Source organism: Urocitellus parryii, chromosome 9, assembly GCF_045843805.1.
Source record: "Urocitellus parryii isolate mUroPar1 chromosome 9, mUroPar1.hap1, whole genome shotgun sequence".
Taxonomy (NCBI): domain Eukaryota; kingdom Metazoa; phylum Chordata; class Mammalia; order Rodentia; family Sciuridae; genus Urocitellus; species Urocitellus parryii.
Window position 1 is genome coordinate 112,629,742 of NC_135539.1, and position 21,509 is coordinate 112,651,250.

Consider the following 21,509-nt stretch of genomic DNA (forward strand, 5'->3'; position numbering starts at 1 on the left):
CAAGCTCTGAGGAGCTTCTCCCTGGTCCAGCTGTTGCCACTGTGAGTTCCAAGTATATGAAGATGCCCAGGTGTGACACCTTGATCAGGGGAGGGGGTGGGGAAGCATTGGGAACATAAGACTTGTACACTCAGACAGGCACCCTGCCCCGCCCATCTCACATGTCCAGAAATGCTTCCCAGGGTCAGAAGACCTCTCAGAACACAGCCTCTCCCACTCCCTGCTTCAGCTCTGAACAGAAGTGGGTCTCCTGGCCAGGCTTCCAGAATGGAGAGAGCTCTCCAAAGTTAGAAAGACCTGCCTGGAAGATCTAAACAGAACCAGCTCCACCCTGCATCCTCTCCCTCTCCACCTGCTGCCCTGTCCCTACTCCACTGTGCTCCCGGGACAACCTCCCTACCCTAATAATCACCTGAAGGAGACAGCAGCCAGCCTCACCAGGGGAATTCCTCTGCCCTGAGATTCTGTCCCAGAAACGCACTGCGCTGGACACCACGTGGCTACTTCTCTATAAGCTTCTGCCTCCCACTCCCTGCTCTCTGACCCCCAGCAACACCCGGGCCAAAACACCCAAGATTAAACACAGAGGCAAACTCACAGGAGTCTCTTTCTCCTTGGACTTCATCTGTACAATTCCAGTAGGAAATCCTGTCGCCAGCAGAGGGGGCCAGAGGTCCACACTTGAGGAGAGCAGGCAGTGAGGGTAGAGATGGGGTGGCTAGCAGAATCCTGGGGAGTCTCTAGTGGCAGCTTCCCCAGGCAGAATCTCCATTCAAAGATGTGGATTCTGCACCCACTTGAGCCTAGAGAGGCACTCAGGCCTTAAATACAGAGGACCGACATGAATCATGCTGATAGGGCAGGCAGTTCAAGAAGGTGTGAAGAGATAAGAAGGGCCCAGTGCTATCACTGGGGACCAGTGTCAACAACGCCTGCAGCCAAAATCACTGAGACCAGGAGTCCCCACACCCCAGGCTCAAGGAAACTGTACAAACATGTGCATTGGCCCATGACTTGGGGTTTGTGAGGACAGAAGTCTGGCAAAGCACATTACACAGTTCTCAATTTCTGGGGCCACTCTGATCTATAAGGTCAGGGGATACTTCCAGCCAGAGTGCTTGGTGTCAGAAAAGCATCTGGTATAAATCTTTATCCTGCCACCTGCTAGCTAGGCATCCCAGCAGGCACTGTCCATGCTTTATAACCACAATGGCCAACCACAGAGTGGCCTGGATGAGGCTCAGGGGAATGAGAACAAGGCATCCAGAAATGGTGAATGAGCTGAGCCTTGAGACCCTCCCTGCAGCTTAGCCTTAGTACCAAGGGTACATATAATCATTGCCACCCAGGGCCACAGTGAGAAGCCCAACACATGGTAGGTCTCATTGAAATAGATGACTGATCCTGAGGCCCTTCGCCACAGGTGAATGTGCACACGTGCATGCACGCGCGCACACACACACACACACACACACACGCACACACACAGCATAGTATTCCACATAGTACCTGAAGATTTGGACTAGGACATAAAAAGCCAGAAAAGTAGCTGCTAGATGTAGCAAAGGTAGACACGGGAGAGCTGTCACAGGCATTAAAATAAAGGGCTCTTTTTTTTTTTTTAATATTTATTTTTTAGTTCTCGGCGGACACAACATCTTTGTTGGTATGTGGTGCTGAGGATCGAACCCGGGCCGCACGCATGCCAGGCGAGCGCGCTACCGCTGAGCCACATCTCCAGCCCCAAAATAAAGGGCTCTTAAAAGACACCAGCTGCTACCAGGTGCCGTGGTGCATGCCTGAAATCCCAGTAGCTCATGAGGCTGAGGCAGGAGGATCATGAGTTCAAGACCAGTCTCAGCAATTTATCAAGACCCTAAGCAATTCATTGAGACCTGTCTTTAAATAAAACACAAAAAAATGGTTGGGGATGTGGCTCAGTGGTTAAGCGTCCCTGGGTTCAATCTCAGGTACTCATCCACACCCCACCCCACCCCGACCCTAAATAAACAAACAAACAAACAACAACAAAACCACCATCTGCAAAGTAACTTTCCTTTTGCAAAGAAAAAATGCTGCTGGGTAAATGTCACTGGGTGCACTTCCTAGTAAGTCTTGGCTGTCCCCCTCAGTCACTTCCTCCCTGGCCTGGCTCAGATGAAGGCTGCATCCCAGGAGAGGCAGGGTGGTCACCTCAGTCCACAGGACCAGGCAGCTGGTCTGTGGCTGGGGGCTTCTGGCCTCACTCTCTCTACCCTTCCAAGTGGAGACAGAGTCTGGGGGTAACAGATGGGCTCCTGTCATGCTGGAAGAGGAGGCTGGAGGGAAGCCTCGGTTCTGAGCACAAACCATTCCCTGCACAGACGGCAGGCTCAGTTCTTTCTTTTGCCGGTTCCCCTTATCTCCCCCCGGCCCTCCCCATATCCTTTTTCCTCTTCCCATAATTTTAACACCATGCCCCTTCTTTCTTTAACTTTTTATTTTTTAAATTTTTTTTTAATACCGGGGATTAAACTCAGGAGCATTTTACCACTGAGCTACACCCCCAGCCCTTTTTATGTTTTATTTTTAAACAGGGACTCACTAAGTTGCCCAGGCTGGCCTTGAACTTGTAATCCTCCTGCCTCAATCTTCTGAGCAGCTGGGATTCTAGGTTTGTGCCATGTGTTCAGCTCTTTAACACTTTAAAAATATTTTTATTTTTTATCTTTGCCTTATTATTCTTCAGCCCCTTCCCCTATCCTTGCCTTTAAAAAAATCTTTCTACCTAAAAATAGGGCTGGGGGTTTAGCTCAGCAATAGAAGACCTGCCTCGCAGGTGTGAAACCCTGGGTTCAATCTTCAACACCACAAAAAATAAACAAAAATTGAAAAAGCACAATCCACACATTCTGTAGGGTGGGAAACCTGAGAAGTCATAGGTTTTAGGAGCAAAGACTAATGCTAAAAAGAGGCTAAATTTAGTGCCTTAAAATACAAAGTGAGGCTTTAGAAAATCTCAGGCCCCACCTGTGCTGTGAAAGTCTCCAGAGAGGACTCCTCCTTGGACAGCTTCCCGCTGCTCACCAGTCCCTCTGGGAAATGGGGACTGCCATTATTCAGATGCCCTCCCCCACACTCAATTTCAAGCCTGGCCAGAAGGTGCACCTTAGGAACTCAGGTTACCAAAGGGCCCTGCTTTCCCTCTGGGGAGATGACAGAGAAAGGTCAATATTCTTCAGCATGAACTAGGCAAGGTGAGTGTGTTTCCTAGGTGCACATGGAGAGGCCCAGAGACATGAGTTGGAAAAGAAGGACCCCACAAGCAGGAAGCTGTGGCATAGCATCAGCCCTACGAGCGCGACCTTCCAGCTGCTCCAAGGAGGAGGCTACTATCTCCTCCCCTGCAGGTTCTTTGCTGGTCCAATGTTGTGGAGATGACTGTTTAGGGAGGCCTCTTTGGGCATGGAAACAAGCCCAGATGTTGGGCAGTGGAGAGAACCACTGACCTGGGTCACTTTTAGGCAAGGAAAAATGTGTGCCAGGCAGGTAGAAAGAGGATGATTTCATGCCTTTATAGTTACTGCTTCACCAGAGGGGTGTACTGAGAACAGGCTCAGGATAAAGTGACTCAGAGAGAAAGTCGCATCTCCTTTCTGGGCAATTTTTAGGATGCACAGTGCTCTCTCCTCCACCCTATTTGCCAAGAAGGATTCCTTTCTAAAGGAGAGGATTTGAAACAGACTCCTGTGGGCTCCTGCTGACTCAAGGGCTCTGAGCTGACCACAGGCTGATGTGATTAAATGAGAAATGTGCATGAAAGCACTTTGCTGTGACATGCTGTTCAAAGGACTGTGGACGCCAGAAAGCCCTTCAAAGGGACATAACCGGCACATCCTAGGGGGCATGCCCTCAATGGCCACTGGGCCCCCCACAAAGTCAGCAGACAGGCACAGGCCCAGATAATATTTGGGTCTGAAGCTGCCTTCCCAGGCAGTGAAGAAACCTTATATCGTGAAGTTAATGTTACGGGGCACTTGTCTTTCCAGGGCAGGGTTTGCCTTTCCAGCTGCCCCAAGGAGGTGCCCTGGGCACAGTATCACCATGGATCTGGCTGAGCTTTGCTGAGCATGTTGAATTATTCACTAGCCATGGATACCAGCCCAGCTCCAGGGTCTCGGGGGTGGGGTATCTGGAAAGGAAAGGAAAGAGGATGGAAAGATGTTCTAGAACCAGACTTGGGGGAAGGTCAAAGTGGTCAAAAGAAGCAGGAGGACCACTGAGCTGGCCTCTAAAGGATTTGGGAAACAGGAACTGGGGGCCTCAAGAGCAGTCTGCCAAGCTGCCTGCCTGCGGCACCCCAGACTCCTGTCCCTGGAGTGAAAAGTAGGTGGGAGGGGCATTGCACTGCAGTTGGGGGGGGGGCCTTGATTCCCTAGGACCCTCGGGGGAATGCAATGCCGGGTGTGCTTCATCTCTGCTTCTATTTCGGAGCCCTTTGCCCTGTAGGTGTAAATACAGAAAGTCCAAACTGCCTACGAAAAGAGAGAAGAGGTAGAAGCAGGGATCAGGTTAACGGTACTGTATTTCCATTGCCTCACGGAGCCCCGAGGGACCAGGGTCACGTTTCTCATCTCAGGGATGTGGCAGATCCAGGGAAGAATGTGCTCGCCAACTCCCAGTACCTATGCTCACATCCCAGCGCCGGCTCCACACCGTCTGGAGCCCGATGACAGAGCTCCTCTTGCTGCTGATTGTTACTGGCTCTGGTGTGGGGGCTGACACCTGAACCTTGAGCATACCTTCCTGTAGGCAGCAGGCAGCGCAAGGCGTGTCTGAGGCAGCTGAGGCTGAGGGAGGAGGGTGAAAGCCTGGCTGGTGTCTCCCATCTGCATGGGGGCCAGCATCCCCTCAGCCCCCAGGGGCTAAGACAGAATTCCTCTCCTGCAGGTTGTGGCCTGGGTTTAGTGACAAAGGGATTAAAAGGCATGACTTTGGGCCAGATACAGTGGCACACGTGGCTCAGGAGGCTGAGTCAGGAGGTTCACGAGTTCAAAGCCAGCCTTAGCAACTTAGTAAGGCCCTAAGCAACTCAGTAAGGAGCCAGTCTCAAAATAAAATATAGAAAATGGCTGGGGATGTGGCACAGTGATTAAGCATCCCTGGGTTCAATTTCTAGTACCAAAAAAGAAGAAAAAGAAGGTATGACCTTGGATCATACATATATATATATATATATATATATATATATATATATATATATATATTGTTGTTGTTGTTGTTTGTTTGTTTGTTTGTTTTGACAGTACTGAGGGTTGAACCCAGGGCCTCACACATGCTAAGCAAGCACTCTACCACTGAGCTACATCCGCAGTCCCTTGGTAGTAACTTGGAAGCTTCTAAGTCATCCCCAGGCAGGATCTTGGGAAATTCTGTGCTCCATAGCCAGAGCTAACCTAGAGTGCATGGAATACTTCCACTGAGAAGGAATGTCAGTAGGTGTCAGTGGGAAACAGATGAACACAGGTTGATTTTGGAGACCAGTGCGTTGCTGAAGCAAGTGAGCCCAGATTCTGTTCGAAAGGATAAAAGCATGCTGCTGCCTGGGATCTCTAGAGTCAGAGATTGGGGGCAGAGTCCTCGTCTGGGGGCCCCTCTCTAATTGGATAGGACCCCAACAAAGCAAGGGGCTTCACCTGAACAAGAGAAATTAAAATCAGATAAAGGAAAACAGTAGCTCTTTAGGCACCATACCATCTACTTCTGCATGGGGACCCAAGCACCCAGGAAACCATTGCTGAGATGGGGAACAATGGCACGTGGCAAATCACAGAGCCACTTGCTTAGCCCGCCAGAGCCCTGGTTGGTGGCATGGTCTCAGAAGGCTCCTCTGGGGAGTTGGGCAGCTGCTTCTGGCTCTCCTTTTGCCCAAGAGACATTTCTATGCAGAGAGGAAGAGAAGAGGGAAAAGAAGACAAGATGGGGTAGAGGAGAGGGACAGAGATGGCAGCTGAGCTTCCCAGATGTCCATGGGTGTATGTGAGTGGCGGGTGAGTCAGGAGGTGGCTGCAACCCTGAAGCAAGGCCCCTGTGGCCTCCCAGGTAACCAAGTCTGAGTTCTGTCTATGAGCTCAGACACAGCAGTGGCCCTGGGGGCCCAGTGGTCTGCTGTCCCCAATTACCAAGGGAACACATTTGGAAACCTCCCTCAGCAGGACCGGCCACACCCGCCTATGAGCCAGCAGACTCCCAGACATAAACAAACTAGGGCCTCTGGGTGCATGCCAATCTCTCAGGCTTCTTGGCTAGAGCCAAGAAGGGTGGCCCCTCGCTCCCCATCCTGTAAACAGGGGTGCTTATTTATGCTGGGGCAGAGAAGAAATCCAGTTGTTTAAATCTGGTAGGGAGTGTACGGAAAGGACAGGATGTCCAATCTGCTCTGGGTTAGGTAATGAGCTGTACTCTGCCCCTTTCCCCATCTGGAACCTAAAGATAACACCTCTGCCAGCCACAGGCAAACATCCAGTCAAGACAGCATCTCTCCACTCTTACCACATCCCTGCTCAGCAGCAGACACTCTCACCTGTACCCTGCACCCTGTCTGCCCACAAAGCCAGGGCAGCAGGTCGGCCTGTTGGAAAGAGTCCTCCTGCCGCTGAGCTAAGGCTGTTTAGACGCCCACCAGGCCCTGCCCCATGCTGCTCCTCCTCAGCCACACTGGACAGGAGGCCCAGTCAGGAGCTGGCCATGACCCCAGCACTCTGTGCCATTCCCCTCTTGACACCCTCCCCTGGGTACATCCCGCACAAGCCCTGAGTGGGCAAGGCTGAGCGGGGACCGTGGGGATAGCTGGGGAGAGGTTCTAGACACAGAAGAGAAGGGAGAAGGGGACTATAAGCCCTCTGATTCCTCATTTTCCAGGAGCTGCTGTTCAGAACAAAAAGAAGACAAGAAAAAAAATGGGGCGCCATGTCAGGGACTCATCTGTTTTCTGAAGAGCCAAGTGGCCCAACTCCAGCCAGCGGTCCCTCCTCCAGCCTCCTGGGCCTGTTTCCCAGAGGTTGGAGCAGCACATAGGGTAACAGAATGTCACCTGCAGGCTCTACTCACTTGTAATGTCCCAGGGCACCAACAAATAACGACCCCCCCACCCCACTTTGCATATTTAAGATAGAGAGCTTGTAGTTACCTTTTTCAGTGTCACACACATAGTAGAAAGCAGAAAGGTGAGGCTGAAAGGGCAATTTTTGTTTGTTTTTATAAGGAAACAATTGACAGCCCGACTTCAAAGGCAGCTAACGGGTCTGGAGGGAACAAATGATGGCCAAATGATCAGGACCAAGGCTGAGCTGCTTTTCTGGATGTGAGCCCCTGTCTGCCCTGTCACACCCTGCTCCCCTGGAGGCTCAAGGTCCCCTGCTTTTTCAGGGTGGGGGCTGGGACAGCCTCTCAGGCGGGGCACTCTGCTCTGGCCTCCGGGCTGGTTGGGTAACTCAACCCCTGACAGGGAGCCTCTGGTCCCAAAGCCAGCTGGTGAGCGCTGAACAATGGCAAGGGGTATGGGGAGTGGGGGAGGCTTATGAATTAAAAATAGATGCTAGTAATCGCCAGGGAGTCTGCAGAGAGCATGTGGGCTGTGTTTACTAGAAAGAAGAATGCTTCCTATTCATGCCCCAGAGACCGCAGCTTCTCACACCAACCAATGGCCCCTGGGTCTGGGGGAGTCAGCAGACAAGGCTTCAGGGTTCACCGAGAGCTGGAAGGTCCCTTTCCCATGGGACATGAAAGCATCTCTCTCTCCTCAGGACCCCCAGGGCCATGCCCATGAAGAAGAAATAGCAACCAAGAGACAAAGTCATCCTCCTTGCTCCCTGGGGGTGTTGCATGAAATGGTCCCTGTCTATTTTAATAACTTCAGATCTCAGTTGGGTCTTGTGAACAGACTGGAAACACGGGATCTAGTCTCCTCTCTGCCAAGACCTAGCTGGCTTCCCTGAACATGCAGGCTCTCCTTTCCTCTAGGACTCAGTCTATTCATCTGTAAAATGGGAGATAATACCACCTGCTCCGCCAACTTCACAGTATGTCATTAAGATTAGCCAGGCAAGATAGGGAACAAAGCTGAAAGTTCCAAAGAAGGATATAGAATAGTCACAGGAAAAAACATCCGACCCCCAGCCAGATCACCCAAGAGCCTCTGGGTGACAGCAAGAGCAGAGGCCTCCCTCCTTTCCAGGCATCTCAGAGACAGTGTAAAAGAACCAACAGGAGCCACGTGGTAAAGCCCTTCAGCTAATGTGCCTGCCTCAGTTCAGAACCCCCCATTCCCTGTCCGAAAACATCAAAGTCACTTGCCAGGTTCCCAAGGTGCCCGCTGCCTGCCCACCCCCACACCCTCTGTCTTCTCAAGCAGCCAGGGACCTTCCTGGGAGACCTAGATGACCGGAGGCTACAAAGCTCAAGTTTTCCCTCCTCTTCAATAGCTGCAGTACTAGAGACCCAGGCTTGACAGGATCTTTCTAATTTGGTTTTTAAAGGTGTATTCACTGACTCACCCGGGAGAGGTGGGTGGGGCTGCTGTGCACATAGCTCTTGCTCATTAAGGGCTGAGCAGCCTGGTTCACCTCCAGCTCTTGATTTCACCAGGCCACACTCCCACCAGGCCGACGTACCCAGAGCTCAGTCTTAGATGGCACCTCTCCCAGTGGAAGCGAGGCTTGCAAATGGTGCAGTCCCGTCGTTTTAAATACTATCTATATGCTGACAACTACCAAATTTATGCCTCAGCTTGGATCTCTCCCCGGGACTCCAGACTCGTTCATCTGACTGCTTATTTGGCATTTCCCCACGGATGGTTCATAGCCATTCCAAACTTAACATATCCAAAACCTAGCCCTGCTTCTGCCCCCCACAAACCCCTCACCCAGAGCATCTGTTCCATCTTCCATCTTCCTTTGTGACTGGGTTCATGGCAATTTCGTCTTTCCATCTGCTTGGCCTAAAACCTGCGAACCAGCATTTCTGTCATGCCCTGTGTCCAATCCATCAGAAACCTGTGGGCTTGATCCCTGAAGCAAATCCAGAGTCCTGCCACTCCTCCCACTGTCCCTCCCCGCCCCTAACAACCACTTCCACTGTCACCTTGCCCCTGGAGTATACCAATGGCTTTCTAACTAGACGCCCTGCTCAGCTCTGTCACACTGTCACAGTCTATTCTTCACACAGCCTGAGTGATTTTTTTAAAAAATATTTTTTAAATTGTCGATGGACCTTTATTTTATTTATTCATTTATTTATACATGGTGCTGAGAATTGAACCCAGTGCCTCACCCAGGCTAGGCAAGCGCTCTGCCACTGAACCACAACCCCAGCCCCTGAGTGATCTTTTTCAAGGTGTCACTCATATATACCAAGTCATTACTTCCCATCTCACTCAAAAAAAAAAAAAAAAAAAAATCCCAAGTATTTTTCCTGATCTACTGGGCCTCGTGCAATCCACAGGTCTCCCCGTTCCCTCCCAGCCCTCAGCCTTGACAGGCCTCTCTGAGGCTCTTCCATGTGCTCCACTTTGCTCACTGAACTCCAGTCAGAACATGTAAGCACGCTCCCAACTCAAGGCCTTTGCACTGACTGATCTGTCTTCCCGAATTGCCTTTCCCCAGAGACACACATGATACACTCCCCTCTGGTTATCAGAGAAACTTTTTCTGACCCGCCTGTCAAAATAGCATGCCCACCCCTACCATCTTCTGCCACCTTATTCTGCTTTTTTATTTTGCTTCCTAGCACTCCTTACCACCAAATATATTACAGAGTCACTAGGTTATGTAGTTGTCACTGCTCACCAGGATGCAAGCTCCTGAGAGCTGGGGCTTTGCCTCCAGTCACTTAAGTATCCCTAACGCCCTGAACAGTGCCCGGCACAAAGCAGATGGTGCTTAGCGGACATACACTGAATACAGGGCAAGCAGGGAGGTGCCTGGTGACAATGCACACTGTGGTGCTGAAGAAGGGAAGAGGACAGCTCTGACTCAGTGGCTGACCAGTGATGCTCTGCTACCGGCAGATGAACCAAAATACCTGCAAAGTCCTCCCCCACCTCTTTTTTGCTGGGGATTGAACCCAGGGCCTTGCACATTGCTAGTCAGGCACTCTACCTCTGAGCTGCACCCCATCCTCCAAAGTCCCTTTTTCCCTTGAAGAAATCTAAAACCAAGGTCATTTGTGAAATATATGATATGACTCAATAGTTGGTGTTCAGAGACTGCCGGAAAGTCCCCCACAAGAGGGACGAGGACCTCAAAGGACCAACCCAGGTGGAACATGAGGAGGCTGTGCCGCGTCACTGACTGTGGCTGCGGGCTGGCATGTGCAGGGGCAGCCTGGCATGGAGGAGAGAGCACTAGGTGTGGGGTCAGGTAACCCAGATTCTAGCTCCAGCTCTGTCACTTCAGAGCTCCTGGGCAAGTCACCTTCCCTGTTTGGATCTATTTCCTACCTAAAAATTTGGCCTATACCTGGCTTATCTAGTTCATAGGACCATTTAATGAATTCATGAAAAGACATCTGCAAAAGCACAGCCCGACTTGGAAAAGTGCAAAAAGCAAACCTGAGCTGCCGTTCGGTGCCAGGCACGCAGCGGGCATGCAATGTTTACCGAGCGAACGAGAATTTTTCAAAAGTGGAGAGGCACAAGAACTAGAGGGACAGCCAGTGCGGCTACGAGGATAGTTCTAGATCACATGTGAGGAGCTGAATATGCACTGGTGACAATCTGTGGCCTTATGCCAGACAGTCCCTGAGAACCTTGATGCAAGAAAACCCACTGGGCCGGGCACAGTGGGGCATACCTGTAATTCCAGTGGCTTGGGAGGCTGAGACAGGAGGATTTTGAGTTCAAAGCCAGCCTCAGCAACTTAGTAAGGCCCTGAGCAACTCAATGAGACCCTGTCTCTAAATAAAATATAAAAGGGCTGGAGATGTGGCTCAGTGGTTGAGCGCCTCTGAGTTCAATCCTGGGTACCAAAAAAATAAAAGAAAAAAGACCAAAGAAAACCCACTGGGCCTCACATTCCCCCAGTGCAGGACCATCCATCGTTTCTCCTCCTCTCCCTTCTTTGCACTCTGGCCATCTTTTCCACTAGGGATCCTCTGGACCCCTTCTTCCACGGCAGGCAAGCTTCCCATGGCCCACAGGCGGTGCCTGGTCTATCAGTGGGCCCTCATTACAGCTCCACTTCCCCTGGGTCCTCTCTGACTGAGATGACTCTCTCCCACGTTTCGTGCACTCTGCAAGCAGGACCAGCATTCCACTGTATTCGGCTGCCCTCCCCTTCACCCTTGTGGATTGGCCTGCCCTCCTGAGGTCCCTGCCATAGTTCTCTTTCCTGCTGTGCCCTCCCCTGCTTCTTCCCTCCTGGCCACTCCCCTACTCATCCTCCCCAAAGCAAAGTATTTGTTCCCCAGGCATCTTCTCTACCGAATGCTGTGACATTTGGGGGATTTCAATGTCATGGGACAGCCAAGTGATGACCTAACCTCTCAGCTCTTGTCATGTCAAATTAAATATCTCTCCATTCATTCCTTTCTGCCACTCTATAAATACACTTTGAGCCTTGTCTTCCCTACTTCCCAATCTTAAACCCCAATGGCATCTGTTTCTCTCCCTGTATCCCTCTCAATGCACCTGCTCTCCGACCCCCTCAAGCCCTCATCTCCTTTCCCCACATCATCAGTTCTTTCATCCCCATCTCCTCTGTCAGCCAAGATTTCATGTTCCAGGCCCCCCACTATTTTTTTTGGTACTAGGGATTGAACCCAGGGGCGCTCAACCACTGAGCCACATCCCCAGCCCTTTTAATTTTTTATTTAGAATCAGGGTCTTCCTAAGTTGCTTAGGGCCTTGCTAAGTTGCTGAGGCTGATTTTGAACTTGCAATACTCCAGCCCCAGCCTCCCAAGCTGCTGGCATTGCAGACATGCACCACTGAGCCCGGCACGTTCCAGCCCTTTGAAGCTGTGCGACCCAAACCCCTAACTTCTCTGCCACTCTTGACCTTTCAGCGATGTCCCAGCAATACTTCAAATCTGCTCTTACCCTCCAGCTGCTGAGAACCACTGGAGGAAAAACAAACCACAACCCCTGGAGTCTGAGAAGAAGCAGCCAGATGTGCAGATATAACTTGCAGACAGACGGCGCTGAAAAAAAAATGAGGAAGGGCCTTGGAGGAGGAAGCACTCAGTGGCAGAAGTGGCAGGTCAGATCTGGCCACCTGTCCCTTCCATTTTAGCTCCATCTGTCCTTGGCCTTCTTCTCACTCGACACATGCCCCTTCAAGGATCTCACCCACATCCAACCTCAGTGTGGATTTCGACTCCCAGGCTCTAGCTCCAGCCCAGACCTCTACCCCAGTGACCAGATGGCCCATAGGCTCTCTTCTTGGACAGCTCCCAAAGGCGCCTGCAACTCAACAAGTCCAAAGCTGAACTACCTTCCCCCAGAAATGGCTCCTGTTCCCGTGATTCCTCAACCAGAGAACGCCTCCCTTCCTAAAGCTGTTCAGCTCCATCCTGGAGCATGGGCTACTCCTTCCCTTCCTTTGTTTTCCATACCCACTTTCCCACCTAGCACTTTCAATTCTAACTCCTAAATGTCTTCTGAATTGGTCTCCTCCTTTTCATCTCTACTGCTGCAATCTAGACTGCAACAGCATCCAAAATGGGTTGACTCCAGTCCTGTCCCCGCTTCCCAATCTGCTGTCTACACTAAGCCCCACAGGGACCTCCTCTCTCCAGTTTTCCAATAGCCTTGATCGCTTTACTCAACATGGTGAGACTTTTTATGATCTGGCCTCTGCCCACCTGTCCGTCCCCAAAGGTGTAGGATGCGGTAGCTGGCCCCAGCTTACTGCTGTACACCCTGTGCCCTCCCAGTCCTGTTCCTGGCTAAACTGTATTCCTTCAAGATTCAGATAATTTTTTCCTCCAGAAAGTCTTGACCAACTCCCCTCCCTCTCACTTTTGGCTCTCCCCAGAAGCTCCCATAGTGTCCATCACACTACTGTGTTCACCCATCACTCACATATCTGTCTCTCCCCTAGACAGTGAGAAGCAGGGGGACAGCTGGTTCATTCTGATAGCACTTCATTAGTATTCCATAAATATTTGTTACGTGAATAAATGCATGAATATATAAATTCATGAAGTGCAAGGCCAGCTCTTTGCCAAACAACGCTTCATGGATTTCTTCTCCATCTCCTTTGATTGGCAATAATTATAAAAATGAGCTGTGTGCAGTGGAGCATGCCTTACTCCCAGTGGCTTAGGAGGATGAAGCAGGAGGATCTGGAGTTCAAAGCCAGCTTCAGCAACTTAGCAAGGCCCTGAGCAACTTAATGAGGCCCTGTCTCTAAATAAAATATAAAAAGGGGCTGGGGAGTGGCTCAGTGGTTAAGTGCCCTTGGCTTCAATCCTTGGTACACCTCCCCATACCAAAAAAAAAAAAAAAAAAAAAAAATATATATATATATATATATATATATATATGATATCATGCCAGGTCCTATTTCAAGTATTTTACATATATTAACTCATTTAATCCTCCAAAACCTATACCCTCATTATCCCCATTTTGTATTGGTGAAACTGAGGTACAAAGAAGTGACAGAACCAGGCTTTGCTCTCCTCTGTGATTTTTTTTTTTTTTGGTGGGGGTACTAGGATTGAACTCAGAGGCACTGGCCACATCCCCAGCCCTATTTTGTTTTATTTAGAGACAGGGTCTCATTGAATTGCTTAGCACCTTACTTTTGCTGAGGCTGGCTTTAAACTCGTGATTGTCCTTCCTCAGCCTCCCAAGCCACAGGGATTACAGGTGTACATCCAAGGGCTCCTCTGTTTTGTTTTTAAAATAACTTCATTTTTCTTTTTTTAAATGTGGTTCTGAGTATCAAACCCAGTGCCTCACACATGCAAGGCAAGCCCTCTACCACTGAGCCACAACCCCAGCACGCCTCTGAGCTTTTAACTACAGCAATCACTGCCTCTTTGAAGGAAAATAAGGAAAATAAAACAAAATTAATATCAGCCTGGGCAAAATATCATTCTGAAAACAAATCCCAAACGAACGAAAATTAGCCACTTGGAGAATTCTCTCTTCCTTTTGGCATACCTGTGACTCCTGCAATCAAGGCAGATAACTGCACGCATGGCAGCCTGCATGAGTACCACTAGGCATGGCCCCGTCTGGCTCCCCCAGGTCCCAAGGCCACTCAGCAGGTGGCTCTTTTCCCTAAGTCGCACCCTGAGGTGCTCCTCTTGCCCCACCTCACCTTGTCCCCGATGCCCTCGGCTTCCTCGGCCAGGAGGTACACATTGCTGCCATCGGCCAGCAGCAGGGCGGTGTCGGTGGTGGAGGAGGAGCGGGGACGGCACTGGTGCTGGTGCAGGATGGCGGCCAGGCTGCTGTCCTGGGGGGCCTTGCGCAGCAGGTGGGGGCTGCCCCGCTGGGGCTCCAGGGAGCTGCTCTTGGTGCGCCGGCTGCTGCCCCCGCCGCTGCCGCCCCCTCCGCTGCTGTGCAGGCTGGCACCGCGCTTGATGGAGGGCCGCGAGCGGATCTGCTGCAGCACGCGGTTGAAGGCGGTGGGCCGCGCGGGCAGGTCGTGCAGGGACATGGCGTAGGAGACGCGGTGCATTTCTGGGGAGCGCTCCTTCTCGTCCGGGGAGTCATGGTCAGACATGCCCTGCTGCGGCGGCTGCTGCTGGGAATCCTGAGACGCCTGATGCTCCCTCTCCCGCGACCGGCGGCGGCTGTGGAACAAGTGCTTCAGTCCGTGGCCAAACATGGAGCCCTCGGAGAGCTGCTGGATTTTCTTAAGGGGAAAGAGATGAAGAAGCCTGGTGAGTGGAAAGCTCCTGGATGCCTATTCGGTGGGCGATGAAGGTGGAGGCTCTGGCCTTGGAAGACCCGCGTATCTCCTACAGGAGTTGCCTAAAAAGCCACCTGCACAAAGTTGCAATCCTGAACCACTTTTTCATTCCCAAAGAAACAGCCCCACAGGATAGGTTCAGGGTTTCTATGAATGATGCTCTAGGGCTGCATTCTGAGGCTTATGGGTACACACAAGTAGCACTTGGCTCCAGAGTTGCATTCCTCCAGGCCGATCTCCCCCCAGCCCCAGTGCCTCCCTCCTTCCAAGTTAGATCCTGCTTCAAGTGCAGGAGGCTCTTTCAGACCACCAAGCATCCATTTCCAAAGATGTCTCATTGTGACACTCCTTGGAAAAATCAGAGTCATATAAGCAGGTTATACTGCTGTAGCAGGCAGAGCTAACTGTCCACCCAATATTTATTTCCCTTTCTTTCTTACCAGCTAAACTTCAAGGCCTTACTGTGCCTCACTAAAAACCTCTGCTTCATCTGACTCCCTTGCAGCTGGCACAGTTTGGGCCAATGAAAAGCAGAGTGAAGTTTCCTGGAAACACTTCTGCTTTCCTGATAAAGGCACCGGCCTTCCTACTTTGTCCTATCTGGAATGTGGGGGGTAATATCTGGGGATGCAGCAATCATATTGCAACCACAAAGTGACACAGTTAGTGATGAAGGTTAATACACAAATGGTGAAGCCCAAAAGACGGATCTGGGGACTTGGTGGCCTGTGGAGCCACCAAACGGGTCATGAATGCCTACCCTGAAATTCTTTTTTTATGAAATAAACAAACCTACCTTTTCCTACATGTCTTTAGCTCCAGTTTCTGCTATATGTGGCCAATTTAATTCCTGATGTAGTTGGCAATGAAATAAACTTTACTTTTATGAGCCTATCATATAGCATAGTCAGTAATGTGAGCAATTCTTCAGTAAACACATAGGAACCTGCTAGACAAAATCTACAGGATTTTTCCTGTAGACTGGAGGAAAGCAAAGATGCCCTGGGGTCCAGTGCTGCCCTGGCCCAGCCCTCCATTCTAATGTTCTACTGAGATTCCCCAGCTGCCCCTCAGGCCGCACTGCTGGGAGATAGGCCACTGGATGGACCCAGGGTGCAGCAGCTGTGGTATAATTCCAGACAGCTGTTCTTTCCAGGATTGGCCTATCTGGCCAGGCCAGGCCAAGCCCTCTGCAAAAGCTTCAGAGCTGCAGGAAGAAGAGTGGGACTCAGGAGATGAGATGAGACCCCACACTCTTAACTCCTAAGAGGGAACCCCAGAACCAGCCACGTGGGCTTACTAAGTCAGAGTAGGTTTTCACCTTGGAGGAACTTCCATCATCTCAAGGCCACGATCCTTCATAAAAAAATCCCCCAAAATTACACAAATTAGCTTTCCTTTATTCTTTTCTTCTCCCTTTATCCCCGCTCCCAGAAACAAACTCAGAGAGCAGAAAACTTAGACGATGCAGAAATCAAGGAAAAAAGTCATTTTATGCTGAGCAAGATGGTACACACCTGTAATCCCAGCTACTAGGGAGGTTGAGGCAGGAGGATCGCACATTTGAGGACAGCCTTGGCAATTTAACAAGAACCTATCTCAAAATAAAAAACAGAAAGGACTGGGGATGTGGCTCAGTGGTAGATCAATCCTCAGTACTACAAAAGAAAAAAAATTATCTGTTTTCTGAATTAGCTGATGGTACTCTTTCATTACTTTACACCTTAGTGCTGAGTTTGTGGAAGTAGCACACCTACTTCTCATTCAAATAACTAGGTCCGGTTTTCATTTTTCTTCTCATTGCATCTCCCTGCAATCTTCAAAGTGGGTGAGGCCCTGACATCACCATTTCACAGGCCAGCTACGCCCTTCCCACCTCACCACGAGCTGAGGGTCTGCTGTGTCCCAGGTACCTTTTCTCCAGCATGATTTCATTTGATTTCCCCACATGCCAATAAAAGCAACAAACTGCAGCATTTCCACCTACAGATGGAAACATTATTACTTCTCGAGGACCTCTGTTTGGGGGCAGTCCTGGAGATGGAAGGTGGCATGGTACCAGGTTTCCCATAGGAGTCACCATCCGCTCACAGCCAGCCTGAATCTGGTCTGGGCAGAACCGTGGCACCCAAGGTAGAGTGGACGGTGGAGCACACACTGCCAGGAGCTCGGATAGGCCAGATCCTGTGCTGTCCAGACTGGGGCAAGCTAGCGCACCACCCTGGTTCTCAGGCCCACGCTGATGCAAGGCCGCCCTCCAGGCATCCCAGATGGGGCCAGCTGGCTCTGGCCTTTGCCCAGTTGCTTCTGCCAAATGGTCACATTACATATTACAAACTGTCTTTCTAGCATTTCATTGCAGATCCCTTTCTCCTGTCCTCATTCCAAAACTGGCTTCTCCAACACCGAGGCTGCTGTGCTCTCTCCCTCAGGGAGAGCATTTGGCTTCACAAGCAAGGCCCCCAGGCACATCCTTTTCCTCACCCTGGGAATCTGGTGGAGGTCCCAGGGAGAAATGCTGGGGCCATCCCTGTCTGCCATTTGCCTTCGACTCTATAATCCTTGGCCAATTTATTTTTAAAACAAATTATCAGAGTCAGGTGTGGTGGTGCACACTTGTAATCCCAACAGCTTGGGAGGCTGATGCAGGAGGATCGTGAGTTCAAAGTCAGCCTCAGCAACTTATTGAGGTCCTAAGCAACTCAGTGAGACCCTGTCTCTAAATAAAACACAAAAAAGTCTGGGGAGGGGCTGGGGTTATGGCTGAGTGGAAGAGCACTTGCCTAGAATGTGTGAGGCACTGGGTTCAATTCTCAGCACCACATATTAAATAAAATAAAGGTCCATTCAACTACTAAAAACTATATATATATATATATATATATATATATATATATATATATATATATATATATGTATTTTTTTTTTAAAGGCTGGGGATGTGGCTCAGTGGTTAAGCACCCCGGGTTCAATCTCAGGTACCAAAAAAATAAAATACAATAAAAAATAAATAAATTTTCAGTTGGGCATGGTGGTGCACACCTGTAATCCCAGTGACTTGGGAGGCAGAGGCAGGAGGATCACGAGTTCAAAGCCAGCCTCAGCAAAAGTGAGGCTCTAAGCAACTCAGTGAGCCCCTGTCTCTAAATAAAAATACAAAAAATAGGGCTGGGGATTTGGCTTAGTAGTTGAGTGCCCCTGAGTTCAATCCCCAGTACTCCCCAAATAAAAATAAAATAAATTATCAAAAGTGTTTTCCAACTTGTGCTGCCCTTCTAGCCTGACACTGACCTCATCTCAGGAGCTGGAAATGTTACAGACCATGGTATTGAGACCTCCATGAAAAACAGCTCCCCTTAAGAGAGCAAAAACTCTGAGGGAGGAACCAGACAGTTAGCCCTCCTGCCCTCTAAAAGGGCAGATGGGCTCCAGGGACCCAACTCATAGCTTATCAGCTATTAAGAGCGAGGTGTGTGGCTTACTTATCCACACTTGACCTTATGAGCTTCAGAGACCAAGTGCATCATTAGGGTGTTATCGCCAGGACTCTCCAAGGACAAACAACACAAAGGATAAAACTACTTGAATCACCAAAACAGCAAATTCCCAGGATCCTTAACGTTTTATTTGCCATATATGTTCTCTTCCATTTCCTGTCTGTGTTCTCTCGTTCTCTCTCCCCCTCCCTCCCTCCCCCCCCTCTCTCTCTCTCTCTCTCTCTCTCTCTCTCTCTCTCTCTCTCTCTCTCTCTCTCTCTCGATACTAGTGATTGAACCCAAGAATGCCCCATCATTGAGCTTCATCCCTGGCCCCTTTTTTAAAATTTTGAGACAGGGTCTCACTAAATTGCTGAAGCTAGCTTCAAACTCCTGCCTCAGCCTCCCTAGTATCTGGAGTTATAGGCGTGCACCACTGAGCCCAGTTCTATATGTTCTCTTAACAGCTGCAGCAAATCATTTTATCACAGGATAAAGATGTTTATGCAGGACACGACATCAATATGGGAGATGGAACACTTGGTGTTAGAGATGACTGGCTGACTATCCCTCCCTCAAGATTTAAGTTCTCATCCAAGTAAAGAAAAACACCTTTTAAAATGCAACGAATGCCAATATCATACTAAGCAAAGTCAGCCAATCCCCCAAAACCAAAAGACGAATGTTCTTTCTGATAAGTGGATGCTGACCCATAATGGAGGCGGGGCCTGAGGAGAATGGAGGAACTCTGATTGGGCAAAGGGGAGGGAGGAAGGGGGGGCATGGGGGCTTGGGGGATAGGAAGATGGTGGAATGAGATGAACATCATTACCCTGTATGTATGACTGCACGTGTGGTGCAACTCTATATCGTTACAACCAGAGAATGAAAAGTTGTGCTCCATTTGTGTACAATGAATCAAAATGAATTCTGCTCTCATGTATAACTAATTAGAACACATAAAAAAGTTTTTTAAAAAAGGCACCCAATGCCAACTTAGATTCCTAAACTCTAGCCCACCACCCTTTCACACAAATGCAACTAACTCTCTCCTTTGAGAGAGAATAATAGCTCTTTCCTTTGTCCAGAGAGCCAGTGTGACTCCCTCTTGGTCAGTGCTGCCTCACCCTTCAGCTCAAACAAGAAAGCTCAATAAAGAGTTGTGTTCCCTGGGGGCTGAGGGTGTGGCTCAGTGGTAGAGTGCTTGCCTAGCCTGTGTGAGGCACTGGATTCCATTCTCACCACATATAAATAATTAAAATAAAGGTCCATTGTCACCTAAAAAAATATTAAAGAAAAAAAAGTTAGTTGTGTTCCCACTGGGCTCATTGGCACACACCTGTAATCCCAGTGGCTCCAGAGGCTGAGGCAGGAGGCTCTTGAGTTCAAAGCCAGCCTCAGCCAAATCGAGGCACTAAGCAACTCAGTGAGACCCTGTCTCTAAATAAAATACAAAATAGGACTGGGAAGTGGCTCAGTGGTTCAATCCCGGTACCAAAAAAAAAAAAAAACCACAAGAGTTGTCTTCTGGTGGTATTTGAGCCTTAATCGGATCCTTGTGATGGAGAGTACAAGAACCCTCCAAGCCTGTAATACTACCAGTGTCTCCATTTTTCAGGCAAAGAAACTGAGGCACAACACAGCTGAGCAGTTCATCCAAGCCACGCTGACGAGCCCCTAACTTCCAGTTTAATTTAGCTTTGCTGGCCCCACTTACTGACTGCAAGGCAAAACCAGATACAGTGTTTGCATGTGTCCCAGAACAGTGTCCAAGGCAGGGTCCACACTGAATGAAAACGCCTGGGTCAGAAGGCTCTACGTCCCTGAATTGTACTTGTGGACACATTATAGGACCTGGGTGAGACCTCCAACCACGAGGGCTCCAGCTCCCACCACCTCAGCTATTCTGCAGGTGAAAACAAGCCAGGGGTGGTGACCAGGTGACCACAGGACTCTTGCTCCAGCAGCACTGAGGACTCATATTAAGGTCCACAGAAGGCAAGAGAGAAAAGAACAACCACAACAAAGAGTCAAAGAACGTTATGGGGGGGAAGGTCCCTCGTGTTCAAGGTGTGAGGCAAGAACAGCAGGGCGACACGCGGGCTGGGCTGCCTCTGCACGTGGGTGTCAGGGAGGAGATGGTTAAGGAGTTTTGACATAATACGGTAAGTGTTTAAAAAAAAAAAAAAGAAAGAAAAAAAGAAAAAACTCAGCACATACACATAACCAGCCACAAGTTTCAAAAGTGAGGAAAACCATGGTGACTAGCTTGAGGGAACTTAGCCACCAACGCAGCAGAAAGCACCACCTGCTCTGACTAACAGGTTCCAGCTACTAAATGTCACTTGCTTTTCCACACTGACTTTTGCTTTTCTCCAGCTGCCAAAAAACCATTTTGGTGGCCAACGAAGCCATGCATTAGGAAAAGAGCTGAGCTGTCGAGTTAGAAGTGGAACACAAACAGAGCTCTCACCAGCCGTGGGAAGGGAGCAAGAAGAGTGTCCCCAGCAGGGAGCCAGAAAGGGGCGCTTCCCAGGATGAGCTGTGAACACCCGGGAGGACAGGGAGGGAAGTGCACTGTCTCCTCCCTGCAACTGTCTTTGGGTGGCATCGTCCCCTCAGGAGGAACGGGTGGACTAGATCGTTTGGGAGAGATCCTTCCAGAGAAGCCTGTGGTTTCTGAACAGTTAGGCTTCATCCGTTTTCCTCCCTGGGTGTGGGTCCCTAAAGGGGAAGTTTGCTCCAAATTCTGCAAACACAGCTTCCTGAAGCCCAAAGGAAAATGCCTGGAGGTACAATGACTTTGGCACCATCTGGTTAAAAATGGCCATAAGCAGTTTCCAATTTGTTCTCAACAAATCCCAGAAAAGCTGAAAGGATCTTGGAAAGTCACACTAACCTACAGATAATTATCCTGCCTGGCAGATGACTGCATGGCCCTTCCTCCCACCTGGGTGTGAAGCTCCCTCTTCCCCACCAAAGGTATGGCTGCCAGGGTTTGGCGGGGTGACTAGGTCACCCTGAGCCTTTGCAAGCCTAGGTCGCCAACGTTCCCTCTATTTATAGGGTCTCTATGGAAACAGGGCCAGCATTACAGAGCTAATCATGTAAAAACCCACAGAGTTCTA

The 21,509-nt window shown here is 49.8% G+C and overlaps 1 protein-coding gene across 2 annotated transcripts in view; it reads right to left on the bottom strand.

Moving 5' to 3' along the window:
• Positions 1-21,509, bottom strand: part of Tmcc2 (transmembrane and coiled-coil domain family 2) — a 43,266-nt gene that overhangs the window by 14,044 nt on the left and 7,713 nt on the right. For both annotated transcript variants that reach the window (XM_026387518.2, XM_077802384.1), the window contains one exon: positions 14,309-14,848. In XM_026387518.2, coding sequence (XP_026243303.1) covers positions 14,309-14,848 — 540 coding nt within the window. The remainder of the gene's footprint in view (positions 1-14,308; positions 14,849-21,509) is intronic.